Genomic DNA, 13,799 nt, shown 5'->3' on the forward strand with positions numbered 1-13,799 from the left:
CCTACTGTCATTTCCGTCGCCTCATTACCTAGGGTCAATGGGCAAGGCCATCTCATGCATAAACGCGTGCCCCAGCATCTCATTTCCCCGGGTGTTCATGCTCCCCTGCCCCTCCTCATTCCCAGGGGCCAGATCCCACCAAGCCTGATCTCATCCTTCGGGTGGGAGGGGGAGGAAGGCAGGAGAGAGGGGTTCTCTCTAGAGGATCCTGGTTCCTGAGACAGGCTAATTACAGGCTTCCTAATTAATGAGCCATGGGGTTGCATTTCATCAGCTGAGTCACGATTAATGTTTGGGCCCTGGACCCAAGGGGAGGGTATCGGGAACCATGGGAGGGGAGGCCAGCCTGTCTCTGCCTCCCTCAACCGTGATTCTCTACCCACCTCTCCTTTCTTTCTTTCTTTCTTTTTTTTTAAGATTTTAAGAAATCTCTACACCCAACATGGGGCTCGAACCCACAACCCCAAGATCAAGAGTCGGATGCTCCCCTGACTGAGCCACCCAAGTGTCCCTACCCACTATCTTTTCAAACCCAGTTCTCTCCACTGGTTTAGAGGCTATCAGACTGCCCACCTTCCTCCCTACTCCTGCCTCTGCTTCCCAACAACCTTCCTGGGACGGACCCCCCCTCTGTCCATCCTTTTTTTTCCTTTAAGAGTTTATTTATTTATTTGACAGAGAGAGACAGCGAGAGAGGGAACACAAGCAGGGGGAGTGGGAGAGGGAGAAGCAGGCTTCCCGCCGAGCAGGGAGCCCGATGCGGGGCTCGATCCCAGGACCCTGGGATCATGACCTGAGCCGAAGGCAGACGCTTAACTCCTGAGCCACCCAGGCGCCCCCAGTCTGTCCATCCTTCATGCCTTCCCGCCCCACCAGGACCACACAGGGCTCATTGGGTTACTGTTTCCCACTCATCTAGTTTCTCTTTCAAACAGCATCTCCCTCAGCCACACACATCCCACATCTCGGGGTGCGGTCTGCAGGGTGGCAAGCCCAGCACAGTTGGGGGGGCAGGCCAGTCCCCGCCGCAGCCTGCCACAGACCATTCCAGGGCCGCTCTGCACCTGCTCCTTCCCTGTCTGACTCCTTGCTCCTTCCTACACCCTCCTCCTTCAGCAGCCGCACAGGATGGGTACTTTTCCATTCATATCTCAAGCAGATTTCCCCACTTACATGAAGTGAACTGTGCTGAATCTTTGTTCGGCAGAACAGCTTTTATTTTTGTGCCTAGACGTGTAATATTTTTTAACGTTCGAAAGCTGTGCTGTAGCATTCAGGCCACTCCTATAGAGGGGACTTGAGTCTGCTCTTTGTTTTTGTTTTTTTTTTAAGATTTTATTTATTTATTTGACAGAGAGAGACACAGCGAGAGAGGGAACACAAGCAGGGGGAGTGGGAGAGGGAGAAGCAGGCCTCCCGCTGAGCAGGGAGCCCGATGCGGGGAGCCTGATGCGGGGCTCAATCTCAGGACCCTGAGATCATGACCTGAGCCGAAGGCAGACGCTTAACGACTGAGCCACCCAGGCGCCCCATTGAGTCTGCTCTTTGGCAGCCTCTGCCACCAGTAAAGCATCTGAGGGGTTAAGAGTGGCCTTGGAGTCAGTCAGCTGAGCTCTTCATGGACCTGAGCCTCAGTTTCCTCCTTTAGGAGTTAAGGATTGGGGGGCGGGGGCTGGCTGGCTCAGTCTTTAGAGCATGCGACCCTAGTTCTCGGGGTCGTAAGTTCAAGCCCCATGTTGTCTGGAAAGCTAAGTTAAAAAAAGAGACACAAGGATTAAACGAGGTCATACAAACAAAGCACTCAGCAGGATGCCCCCCGCGGCCCCTCCCCCGAGTGTACTCAATATGTAGAAACTTTATTAAAAAACTTTTGAATGCAAAGTTTGTGTTTTTTCTTAAACACACATGGGTGGCCTTCAGAGTCTCCATAACCTCCTTGATGATAATATATGCCCAATCACACGTGGGTGTAAACCACTTGTTCCTGGGTCCTCCGCAAGGGGGCGACACGGCTCCTCAGGCCCCGCGGGGGTACCTGGGTCCGCTGCTCAGGTTGCTTGCCGCTTCCGGTGGCGCCAGAGTTGTTCTCCGAGTTTTGCCAGAGAATCTTTGGGCTACAATCCTGGGAGCGGGATGGCTGGGTCAGAGGGTCCATGTACATGTGACTTTGCTAGAAACTGTTACGTCGCCCTCCGCAGAGCTCGCGTTGCCACCCGCGGTGCATGGCAGCACCTGTTAGCCCACAGCCCCAGCAGTGGAGTGCGGCCCCACTTTGAGACGCGTGCCCATCTGCTAAACAAGAGATAGTGTTTCGGGGTTGCTTTTATTTTATCATATTGTGAGCAAGGTTGAGCATCTTCTGACATGTTTAAGAGGCTGTGTGCATTTCTTTATGAATCTTTATTTTTAGAAGCTATAGGAACCATTGTAATACACCTTACAAATATACTTTTTCCAGGTTGTAATTTACTTTTTACCTTGCTAATGGTAGCTTGCTATTCTTTGTACAAGGTTTTTTTTTTTTAATTTCAGTGTAGTCAGATTTGTCAATCTTCTCTCACTGTATCTGGATTTTGAATGAGGAACATTTTCCTCACTCCCAGGTTCCCAGTCATCCCATTTTCCACTTTCTTCTAGTTCTTGGATGGTTTCCTTCTTCCAGCAGCCCCAGTACCACTTCGTGAAACATCCATCTTTCTCTGTTGGTCGGCTGGATTTTTAACTGTTTCATTGGTCTGTGTATTCAAGGGTTAGCTCTCCCCATGCAACCCAAACTGTTCATTTCCAGGGTTTTCCTGGTTATTCTGGCTTGTTTTTCCAAATGATTTTGATAATAAGAATAGTGTCTAAGACAAGGGCAAATGTCCATGAAAAAAACGGTAAGGTAAAGAGCAGTCAACAGAACCACACAGCATATATACGTATTTTTTTCCCCTTATAGAAAGATATTGTAAGGGGGAAAAAACCCAACCCACAATGTTTGTGTGGTCGCGTCTCAATAATGTGGTTGCAGGTAGCATCATCTTGCTATTGGCACAAACCTTGGTGGAGAAAACGTGCCAAAGGCCACCAGGCTGCCTCTTCTTCCTTCATCCTCCCTTCATCCCTGAGCCACTCTCAAGATTCGTCACCCCTCTGATCTGTGGCATTTCTTTGTAAGAGAGGGAGTGCGTTACCGCGGGGTGGAGCCTGGGCTATGGCCTCTGCCACAGGTAGCTGGACAGAGCATCTTTGGCTGATTCCCAGCCCAGCCAGCCCCTTTCGGCCTAGAACTGGAAGGAAAGATCTGCGGGAGCCAGTGGGCAGGGGCCGGGTAGGCCAGTGCAGGCTGTGGAGGGGCTGGGGGGAGGGGGCGGGGGGGCCCTGCGAGGGTGGCGGGGGACAGCCCTGAGGCGCCCCGCCCCGCCCAGAGCCCTCACAATGGCAGCTGGCCCAGTATCACAACCCCACAGGCGGGAGGCAAGCAGCCAAGGAGCGGCCTAGAAGCCCGGCAGGGCCGCAGCTTCCTCCAGGGGCAAGTCGCTTTGTCTGCAGACCTACTTACAGCAACCCCCGAGGCAGAGGGCTGGTTTCCTGGGGGATGGAAAAGCTCCTGGCAGCGGAGTGGCCTCGGGCTGAAGATGCACGGGAGGCGGCAGTGCGGCCCAGGGCTCGGGGCCCTAGGTGCTGTGGGGCGCTGCCGCCAGGCTGCCAGGACATGGAGTACTACTCTGTGAGCACCGAGCAGATGCTCATCTTCTTCCTAGCCGTCTGGTTCTTCTACTTCTTCTACCTTCAGGACTTCTGAGCGGCCCTCCCTCCCGCTGTCCCCGGGGCTGGCGGGGCCCCAGCCTGGAGCGAACGACCCGAATCGGGCCACAGAGCGGCCAAGGACTGAAGACTTCCTTAGCCCCTCAGGAAGAATGGCCAGGACGCCAGGTCGCCCTGCTCCTCACAGATGGAGATTTGGGGCCCAGGCCCCCGCTCTCAGAGGGCCCAGGGCTGCGCGCCCCACACAGCCTTGGTGTCTCGAGTACATGACAGAGGAAAGGGGAAGACGTGTGACCCCGCGGGACCTGCGGCCGGGCGAGGGGGCAGCGGGCCACATCGAGGCTTTGCGCTCCTGAGTCTTCTCAGAGTCAGTGGGGCCCAGCTCCGTGCTCACTGGTCAGCTGCTCTGTGCCTGGCCTGGGGATGCTGCTGAGAAGTAAACTGCCCTCTGAGCCTCGTTGGTGGCAAGAGAATGGTTATTCCCATTTTCTAAGGGAGAGAATCAGCCCGGCCATGCTTAGCGTTCTGGCAAGGGTGGTGAAAGACCACATCCTTTTGGGGGACTCTCTAGACTAAGGTAAAGGGGCGCCTGAGTGGCTCAGTCGGTAGAGCATGTGACTCTTGATCTTGGGGTCGTTGAGTTCAAGCCCCATGTTGGGTATAGAGCTTAAAAAAAAAAAAGAGTAAGATCAAAACGGATGCATGTCCAAGGACATGGGTGTGGCTCCACCTGGGCACAGGACAGGAACTGTCCTCCCCAGGGGCTCCCAAGCCTGGTTTCCCACCAGGGCCAATTGGGGAGCAGGAGCCAGTTTGAAAGGCAGATCACGAGGCCCCTCCATAGGCGGGGAGACAGCTCTGCCCTTATCTGGGGGTGCCTCATGCAGACCCCACACTGGAAGCAGCTGCCTCTGGCTCCCTGGGGTGGGGCGGACAGGGGGCCCCCAAACAGCAGGCACCCCCAGACGGCAGGGCTCCTGAGTAGTGGACCTGCCCGGGAGGGCTGAGGGGGCTGCTACCCTGAGGCCACCACAGGCTGAGGAATGGAATCTCCCCACCCCCAGCGCCGCTTCTGCCACAAATGTGGGGCTTTTCTTACAATACATTGAGGCAAGGAGGGTAAGGCAGGAATCTGGAAAGGCCCAGACCTTTAAAGCCAAAGAGCACCCAGGGGCCTCACTGGCTAAGAGGAAAGCCCACCAGTACAGACCCTGAAGTCTCAGGCAAGGCTGCCGCCTGAGGCAGGGGGAGGAATTTCCTTTGGGGACACACAAACCCCCTAGGAATCTCTAGCCCCACCCCCAGATCTCTAAATTCCTGGGTCTGGACTAGAGTCCAAGAATCAGAGCTTTTAGTAAGCTTTTGTAATAAGCTCCGCTCCTCCCTGCCAGCGCCTCATTCCCTGCCCCCTACCCCCCCCCCCGCCCCGGGGCAGAGGAGGCAGCGGGCCTGTGGGAGGGGAGGAGAGCAGGCGGCTGGGGTTTCGGGGCCCACAGTGCGTGCCTGAAACCTCACGACGAACTGGTGCAGCACCGCCAGGCCCTCCTTCCCGCAGACTCACAGGGACTCACGGGGAGCAGGGAAGGGTCCGGCACACTTTCTCACGGACATTGTTCCAGCAACTAGAATCTTCCATGCAGTAAACAGTTGTAGGAGCACAGAGTTTCCCCTGGGACGCCACAAAACTAAATTTTGAGTGAAAAGAATGCAGCCGAGTTGTTTAAGTACTTCTGCCAGGGGCCCCGTGCAGCAAAGGTCGGTGGGCCTCAGAGGGCAGTGCGGCCAGCAGCTCGGTGGGTGCCGGGCCTCCCCACTGGCGCTCACACCCACGTGCAAACCCTCGCACGTCAGATGCATCCCGAAATGTGACTTCTCGTCTGTCAGGCCACTGACCTGAATTGCAGCCTGATGGGGTTGCCGGGCCGGCTCGAGGCTGCCCTGTGACAGCCCCACTTGGTGTGGGTGCCAGTGGGGGACAGACATATGACGACAGACAGGCACTTTGTCAGGAGGAAGCCCACAGCGGAAAGACGTCAACCATCACTTTATTAAGGCTCGGAGTGGTCTGCCAGTTGGGGGCTGAGTCATTCACTCCAGACCCCCACCACGGAGCACTCCCGGCTTCCGGGTGACACCGAAGGCGGAAGCTGTCTTCGAGATTCCGAGCCACAGTCTGTTGTGCTGCACTCACGTCTACCCTGCGGGGCTGGGATGTGTGCACGGACCACGTCGGGGGGGCCCCCCAGCAGGGTGGGGCCGGCTCTCACAGGCCCTGGGCTCTGGCAGGGGAAGGGGGTGGGGTGGCAGGGAGGCACAGGAGGGCAGGGATAGTCCCCCATCCCTCCCAGCCCAAACTATGGCTTTGTTATCCTATTGCCACTTGAGCAGGAGTGGGGTGCCCCCTCCCACCCCATACTCTGGCCCGTGTGCTACACTGTGGAAGGAAACAAAGGGGAAAGCCCCTGGGGAAGAAAGGGCCCCTGTGTGCTTGGGGCCCTGGCCAGACCTCAGGGGATCCTGACCCCCACTCTCTCAGCGACTCCCCTCGACGGGTCTTCTTGGGCCGAGGCTGCTCACTCAGAAGTGGACCCGCAGCACGTCCTGGCTGGCAAACGGCCGCCGGCAGGTGGCACAGGCCACGGGCAGGGAGCGCTGCTTCTCGCCCAGGCACGGCCGGCACAGGAGGTGGCCGCAGGGAAGCTGGTACACCGGCTCCTTTTTGAAGTAGGGAGAAAACACTCTTTTGCAGGAGGCGCACTCGGGGCCCGGGACGCTCCCAGGCTGCTCTGGTAAATTAGGGAGGAAAATAAGCCAAGGTTAGGGAAAGCGGCCCCCTCGCTCAGGCCCCGTCCCAATGGCCGGGCAGATGCCTGGAGCGGGACAAGAAGCTTCCCCACCCTCCACCCCTGTGGCAGCATGGCTGTATCCCTCCCGAGGCCACTTCTGGCTGATCCGGGAGGACAGGGTGTTGGGGAGCCTGGGAACCTGGGAGGCTTCCCCTCAATGATTAAATCTTGGTGCTCCAATGAGTGCTCAAGAAAAGTTGGCTTCTGAGGGCAGGCAGGCCACACCGAGCCCTCCCTCCTGGTCTCCGAGCAGGACTTACTTTCCACTGGGACAGGCTGCCAAGGTCAGAGTGGGGCACAAGCGCATCCTGACAACAAAACTACAAGGCGAGATGCCACAAGACAAGGAAAAAGCAGAGAGGGGTCAGGTGCAGCAGGGGCCGGGCAGGTCAGCGGAGGAAGGAGGGTACCAGAGAGGCAGGGTTGAGGTCTGTCTGCAGCAGACCTGCCCGCTGAGCCCGGCACCTGCTTCTCTTCAGCCCAGCAGCCCCCTCCTGACCTGCCGACCCCCTTCCCGTGCTGCAGGCTCTCTTTCCCTGCTTCCTGCAGGGCCTCCCCGAATGGGGGCCACACAGGCTGAGTCCTGCCACCCCCTCCCCGAACTGCACCCGCTGCGCTTCCTTTTCTTGTGGCCCTGGCCTTGGGACGCTGCTCTTTCTTCCCCAGTCCACACCCCTCCGGAGAGGGTCAGGGTGGCCTCTTGGGGGAAGAAAAGGGACCAGCCATGCAGAAAGAAAGGGAGAGCAAGTACAAAGAATGGCTGGTCTAGAACCAAACCAAACCAAACCAAACCGAGAAAATGGCCGGTCCATGAAAGAAAGGACCCAGAGGTGTGACGTATGAGACTGGCTTCGGGCGAGACCGCAAAGGGGGGCCGGGGGCGGGCTGGGGCATGCAGGCCTTCACAGGCAGCGGGAGTTTAGATGTTATTCAAAGCTCAACCGGATGCCCTGAGAGGCGTCTAAGAAGTGCAGAGCCACGAGCTGGTTGAGAGCAAAAGAAGACGCCTCTGGCTCCCGTGAGCGACGGGCAAGGGTGGCTGCCAGGGAGCTGCAGGGCTGCTGAAGGAGACGGGGGCCACGGCACAGGAGCTGGGGCCGGGGGGCAGCAGAGAACGGGGCTCTGAGGCATGAATACCGACAGGTATTGAGGAGTACCAACAGGACCTGGGGATGAACGGATATCAGGAATGTTGAAGGAAACCAAGGATGATGTCCACGTTACAGGCCTGACCAAAGGGTAGAAGATGCTGCTCTTTATCAGCAGTGGGGTTACGGGAGCGGGGGGGATCCTCCAGAGGGTGTTTGCAGTTCTGAGTTAGAATTTCACTCAAGAAATATCCATGAGTTTCCCATGTGGAGGTGCCAGGCAGCTGTCAGGGAGGTTGGGGTCTGAGCTCCAAGGAGAGGAAGGAGCTACAGGTGAGCATAGGTGGTCACCGGCCGGTGGGCTCTTGCTGGGAGGACAGAGAAGAGGGTCCAGGACCAGAGTCTGGAAGAGATGGAAGAGTCAGCAGTGGAAACTATAAAGGGATGGTGAAAACAGGGAGAAGAGTGTGCCATCCAGAAGGCCAAGCGAGAAGGTGTTTTGGGAAGGTGGTGCTAAGAAGCCGCATCAGCCACTGCTGAGAGGGTGAGTGACCGCTGGGTTTGGAGTCCATGGAAACTGCCGGTGACCTGGACAAGAAGGTTCTGGGGGCTGGCCAGGGTGGAAACGTAATCAGAGAGACAGGGGGGTGGGTATGAGAAGCGGAAGAGCTAAGATCGCTTGGGATCCAGACAAGAGCTCAGCCCAGGTCTGGAGGGGCAGCAGGAATCGAGTGTCCGCCTTATCATGAGCTCCTTCAGGCTTCATCTTGTAAAACCCGTCCCAGCATTCCAGCAGGTTCTCTCACTTTGTAGCCTAGTTGATTCTATCATCTAATGTGGTCCCAGATTCAGGGTAGGCAAAAACTGGCTCAGTAAGCTGCCCCAGTTCTTTGCTGAAACACCAGGGACAATGTTGACAGGAAGGCATGAAGAGGACAACGCCAGACTCCCTCCATAGTTCCATAAAATAAACCACACACAGGTCGGATGGGAGACGGACTAGATATGAAAACTAAACAAAGGAGAAACAAACAAAAGTCCTTAGGACAGAACAATTAATATTAGATCTCACCGAAACACCACAGAGCTGCCAAGCCCTAAGCCCACAGAATTACTAAGACTCAACTAAAGAAAGCCTTTCTTGTGAAGAGTTACACTTCACAGGAGCTCCTCAACTGCCCCCGGAAAAGGAAAGAGACTGGGGTCTCCCCGAGGCCCGAGCGCCAGGGCTGAGGAAGCCGGGCATGGGGGTCGGCAGAGCCCCGGAGGCAAAGCCCAGCCTCCTGTTCCAGGGCTCCCAGGAGACAGATGGGGCCCTGGTTACCCGAGCCGGCGCCTGGCCTCCAGGAGGTGCTGCTTTCTCTCGCGCCCAGCTGCTGGAGCTGCCCCCTGGCCAGCCGAGCTGTGAAGGAGGGCATGGAGCCAAGGGTCGACGTCAAGGCAACTTCCAAGCTTTGTGACAGCTTCTGCTCATGGGACACCGGACCTGACAAGAGATGCACAGACCACAATATCCAGAGAGAGGTTCAGTAAAAGAGAAGAGCAAGCCGTAAGTCCTTGGAGGACTACTCGAACAGCACTTCCAGCTTCGAATGGACACAAATGTAAAGAACCTCCTCCGTAATGTCCACTCGTGAATTGTGATGACAGAATATTAGCAGTTAAAGCCCTGGGGACCCATCCCACCCAGCTTCCAGGGTTCCTGGGCTCCGCTCCAGCTTTCCTCCTCTTGGACAAACTGCGGGGCAGGCCCGGGCCACCTGGTGGCTCCCCTGCGGAACTGCACCCTACTTTCTGCAGGTCTTGCAGGCCAAGGAAATGACTGGGTGAAGGCCCAGCCTTGTGCCCCTGCTCCCTGTCCACTGCCTCACCAGCAGCCTTTCCTCGTCTCCTCTCTTCCGGGGCCCCTGCCACTCCGCAGGGCCACTGGCCTGCCCCTCTGGGCACTTGTGTCCTCTCCCTCCTGCTGAGTAAAGCAAAGTGGTCATTACCAAGTGGAGTAACAAAGACCTCACTCTGCCCACTCCATGATCTAAGGGACCTTCTCGGTGTGGTCCACAGAAAGCCAAGCAGTGGGCTGAGGGTGAAGGCAAAGGGGGAGGGGGACAGCTGTTCACGAAAGAACCCAGAGACCTGCCTGGTAGCAGGGTTCACAAAACTGCCCTAAAGCAGAGAGTAGAACGCTTTGTCTACAGTTTGTAGGACTTGCCTGGGACCTTGAAGCACAGGTCAGCACGGTCCTGTGTCATCCACAAATCTGTCAAGGCCAACACTACTGGAGACCTCAGAGACCGCCCGGTCTGAGGACCTTTCCTCGTCCCACCCCACTGCACCTCGGATGCTTCCAGGAGTTTCTGAGGGTCATGTTAACTAAAACTTATACTCAAAACCAGATGTAACCTTTAAGCACACTATTTGCCTATGGTTTTTACAGTAAGAGAGGAAATTAGAAGAATGATAAAATCTAAACAGACCAATTTTCATAAGAAAAAAGTGTCAAAGAGCTATCTCCAAAACACCCGGCACAAACAGTCATGGGCAAATTCTACCAAATATGTAAAAGAGTAAATGATCCTAATATTATTATATTGTTCTAGTTTATGTGCTGCCAAAGTGAGCACTCTATTATACTGTTCTAAAGTTTAGTAAAGGAAAATTTCTTAATTCTTCTTATGGAGCAAATAAATCTTTGATAACAAAACATGACCAAAGATGGCATGTGCCCATGCATACATACACATGACAGTCCAAATTATTTATCCAAAATAAAACACTAGCAAACAGAACCAAGCCAAACATTAAAAGAAGCATGACCAAAGGGAGTTTCTTCCAGGAATGTAGTACTGGCTATTCAATATTAAGAAGCCTATTAATGTATTTTTTCATATTAAAAGATCTCAGGATGAAAAATTGTAGCATCATCTCCATTGACATTGAAAAGGCATTAGACAAAATTCAACCACCAATCTTAGATAAAAACAAACAAATAAAAAAAACCACCACTGAACGAAATAAGAATCAATGGTGTGGGAGAGCATCTGAAATGGTTCCCAATGAGACCCACCTCCAGATACTCCTGCCTTGGGTACCCGGGTACCCCCACCCCTTGAGTGTGGGCTGGGCTCAGCGACTCGCTTCTAACAGGATATAGCAAACATGATAGGATGTCACCACCACGACTGGGTTAAACAAGACTGTGACTTCCATCTGGTTTGCAGACACTGTGACCGTGGCTGTGGAAGACTGTGAAGCAGATGGCAGAGCCAAACCACGCCTGGATTCCTGACCAGAGAAGCTATGAGATCATGCATGTGTAGTGCTTTACACCAGTAAATGTGAGGATAATTTAAGGTGGCAAGGCATAAAGCACAGGGCAACAGTGCCAAGTGTCATGTGGGAAGCGTAGGGATGACCACGGACATGGACGTAGGACGTGGAGTACCTGTTGAGCAGTCCATGTGCGTCAGCCCCAGCTCACTGGCAGCTTTCATTTTCTTAGCGGGGTGCTCTGAGGTAGTGGGTGAGACCAGAAGGCTTGTGGTAGAGAAACAGGAAGCACTGATACCGAGGCTACCGTCTGGGGCGTGTTCAGCGTGCTCCATCTTCCTTTTCCGAGAGGGCAGAGCAATGGAAGAGGGGGTCACTGCCAACGCAGTCTGTGCTCTCCCGAGCAGATGGCAGCCAGGAATGGAGTGCTGGAGCAGGAAATGGTCAATCCGGGCCTTCAGGGAGGGGTGAGGCAGGGGCTGGGAGTGCGGAGTAAAGGCCACCCCCGTGAAAGGGTCGCTGGGCACTCGGCCCCACGCAGCTTCGCTGCGGTTACACTTCTCCAGTGTGCTCTGGTCGATGACCTTGCCCGAGGGCAGCAGCATGGGGCAAGGCATGATCTCCAGGGTGATGGGATCCAGGAACTCCTCAGGCACATCCCGAATTACCTCGGCTAGCTCCCGCAGGCTGGAGGGGGCCTGCTGGCCCTCAGACAGGCCTGCGGGATCGCAGTCACTCTCCATGGGCAAGGCGGGAGCCTGCAGAGCCAAGTCCTGAGGGAGGCTCTCGGAGGCAAGCAGCAGGACACTGTCTATCACCTCCTGAGAGCAGGTTTTAGCTGGCTGACCCCACACTTCCAACCGTTTGATGCAAGGGATACCGCTGCCTGTCACATGGGTGATACAGATCTTGAGATGGGCCACGTGGCTAAGACAAAGAGCCCCTTTATTCCAGAGCTCCTGTGCCACAACAGCGGGAGAGGGGAGTGTGGCTTCCATTGGACCAAAAGGTGGCCTGGCCTTGAAGCCCCTGTGACTAAACACCACTTGGCTCTGGTTTTTCAGTAAGACTTTGCCTACCAAGGTGAATGCCTCCTTGTCCGGGATGGATGGCTCGGCTGGGCCCGGGGCCCGGCACTCGGGGGCATTCCAACACGCTCTGCTGGGTGAGGCGGACGTGTACATTTCCAGGCCTGTGACATTCGGGCCTCCCCCAGCTGTGAGGTCTATGTTAATCCTACAGATTTCCACACTGAAGGGAAAGGAAACTGTCACATAGACTGGTGGCTTAATGAAATACTCTGTCCTAAAACCATGACTTCTCTTTGTGAGGTCTTCAGAGATGAGATTTTCTACTTCATAACCATCAGCTGATATCTAAAGTTAATGACAAATACGAGATGCATTCATTTGATGAGATCCAAATGAAGACAACCAGTTTTCAAGAACTTGCCACTTCTAAGAAAATTATTTAAAGAAAGTATTAAGTTCCTCATTTAAAATGCTCCCTATCACACCGAATTCTCCTGGGTTTTTTTGGGGCGGGGGGAAGCACTCAAGTTCGGCTCAAAGGCCGAGGGCAACTTGTTCCTACGTACTGCCTATTCTTAAAAAATACGAACAAGGGGCGCCTGGGTGGCTCAGTCAGTTAAGCGGCTCCCTTCGACTCAGGTCATGATCCCAGGGTCCTGGGATAGAGCCCCCGCATCGGGCTCCATGCTCAGTGGGAAGCCTGCTTCTCCCTCTCCCACTCCCCCTACTTGTGTTCCCTCTCTGGCTGTGTCTCTCACTGCCAAATAAATAAGTAAAATCTTTTTTTTTTTTAAAGATTTTTTATTTATTATTTGAGAGAACGAGAATGAGAGAGAGAGAGAACACATGAGAGGCGGAAAGGTCAGAGGGAGAAGCAGACTCCCTGCTGAGCAGGGAGCCCGATGTGGGACTCGATCCCGGGGACTCCAGGATCATGACCTGAGCCGAAGGCAGTCGCTTAACCAACTGAGCCACCCAGGCGCCCCAATAAGTAAAATCTTTAAAAAAAAAAAAAAATACGAACAAAACTCTGCTCAACCCAACCAAAAATTCCTTCAAAATAATGTCTCTGAGAAAAAAAAAAGCTGATATACCAATGTTTTGTTTTTTTTTTTTCTTATTTCAGAGGATGAAACCAGAGAGATTTAGGGGAAAACAAAGATGTTCACTAAAGTTCTTAATTTTGTATTTGGACTTTACCAATTGGTTTCCCTAGCAAGGCACAATGAACAATCTTGTAAATCTATGATTGTTGGAACTTGGTTAAAAAAAGGTGTGTTCAGAAACAAGGACCATAAGACTACGGGAAATCTAGAACAGTGAATATGCTATGGAGTGGGAATGTGAGTAACTTCTTCCCCTCTTAAATTTCCAGTATTTGTTATAACTGGTAGAGATCTTTTTTTTTTTTAAGATTCTATTTATTTATTTGACAGAGACACAGCGAGAGAGGGAACACAAGCAGGAGGAATGGGAGAGGGAGAAGCAGGCTTCCTGCTGAGCAGGGAGCAGGGAGCCTGACGCGGGGCTCGATCCCAGGACCCTGGGATTATGGGATTATGACCCAAGGAGAAGGCAGACGCTTAACGACTGAGCCACCCAGGCGCGCCACCCCCACCCAGGCGCCCCACAGGTAGAGATTTTAAGATGCAGGTACCCCCCCATCTGAAAGCTCACATCACACCACTTTGCTTTTATGAAAGACCTACATTAGTACCTGTTTTTACCAACCAAAAGAAATCCAGAGAGAATTTTTCCTTTTACGAAGAAAAGTCATTATCACACTAATATAGGCCTTTCGTAAAAGCAAAGTGGCC

The 13,799-nt window shown here is 54.2% G+C and overlaps 1 protein-coding gene across 6 annotated transcripts in view; it reads right to left on the reverse strand.

The window, feature by feature from the left end:
* Positions 1-5,779: 5,779 nt before the first annotated feature.
* Positions 5,780-13,799, reverse strand: part of UBOX5 (U-box domain containing 5) — a 39,354-nt gene continuing 31,334 nt past the window's right edge. For 4 of the 6 annotated variants that reach the window (XM_025876010.2, XM_073878321.1, XM_073878322.1 and 1 more), the window contains 3 exons: positions 11,127-12,327; positions 9,009-9,170; positions 5,780-6,531 (listed from right to left, as the gene is read on the reverse strand). In XM_025876010.2, the coding sequence (XP_025731795.1) occupies positions 6,116-6,531; positions 9,009-9,170; positions 11,127-12,327 (1,779 nt within the window). In that variant the 3' untranslated portion in view covers positions 5,780-6,115. Of the gene's footprint in view, positions 6,537-9,008; positions 9,171-11,126; positions 12,328-13,799 lie in introns of all 6 variants that reach the window. The other 2 variants (XM_025876012.2, XM_025876013.2) reach the window with 2 other exon arrangements.

This window comes from Callorhinus ursinus, unplaced genomic scaffold, assembly GCF_003265705.2.
Source record: "Callorhinus ursinus isolate GAN/ISIS: 27379988/994484 unplaced genomic scaffold, GSC_fseal_2.0 scaffold29, whole genome shotgun sequence".
NCBI lineage: Eukaryota > Metazoa > Chordata > Mammalia > Carnivora > Otariidae > Callorhinus > Callorhinus ursinus.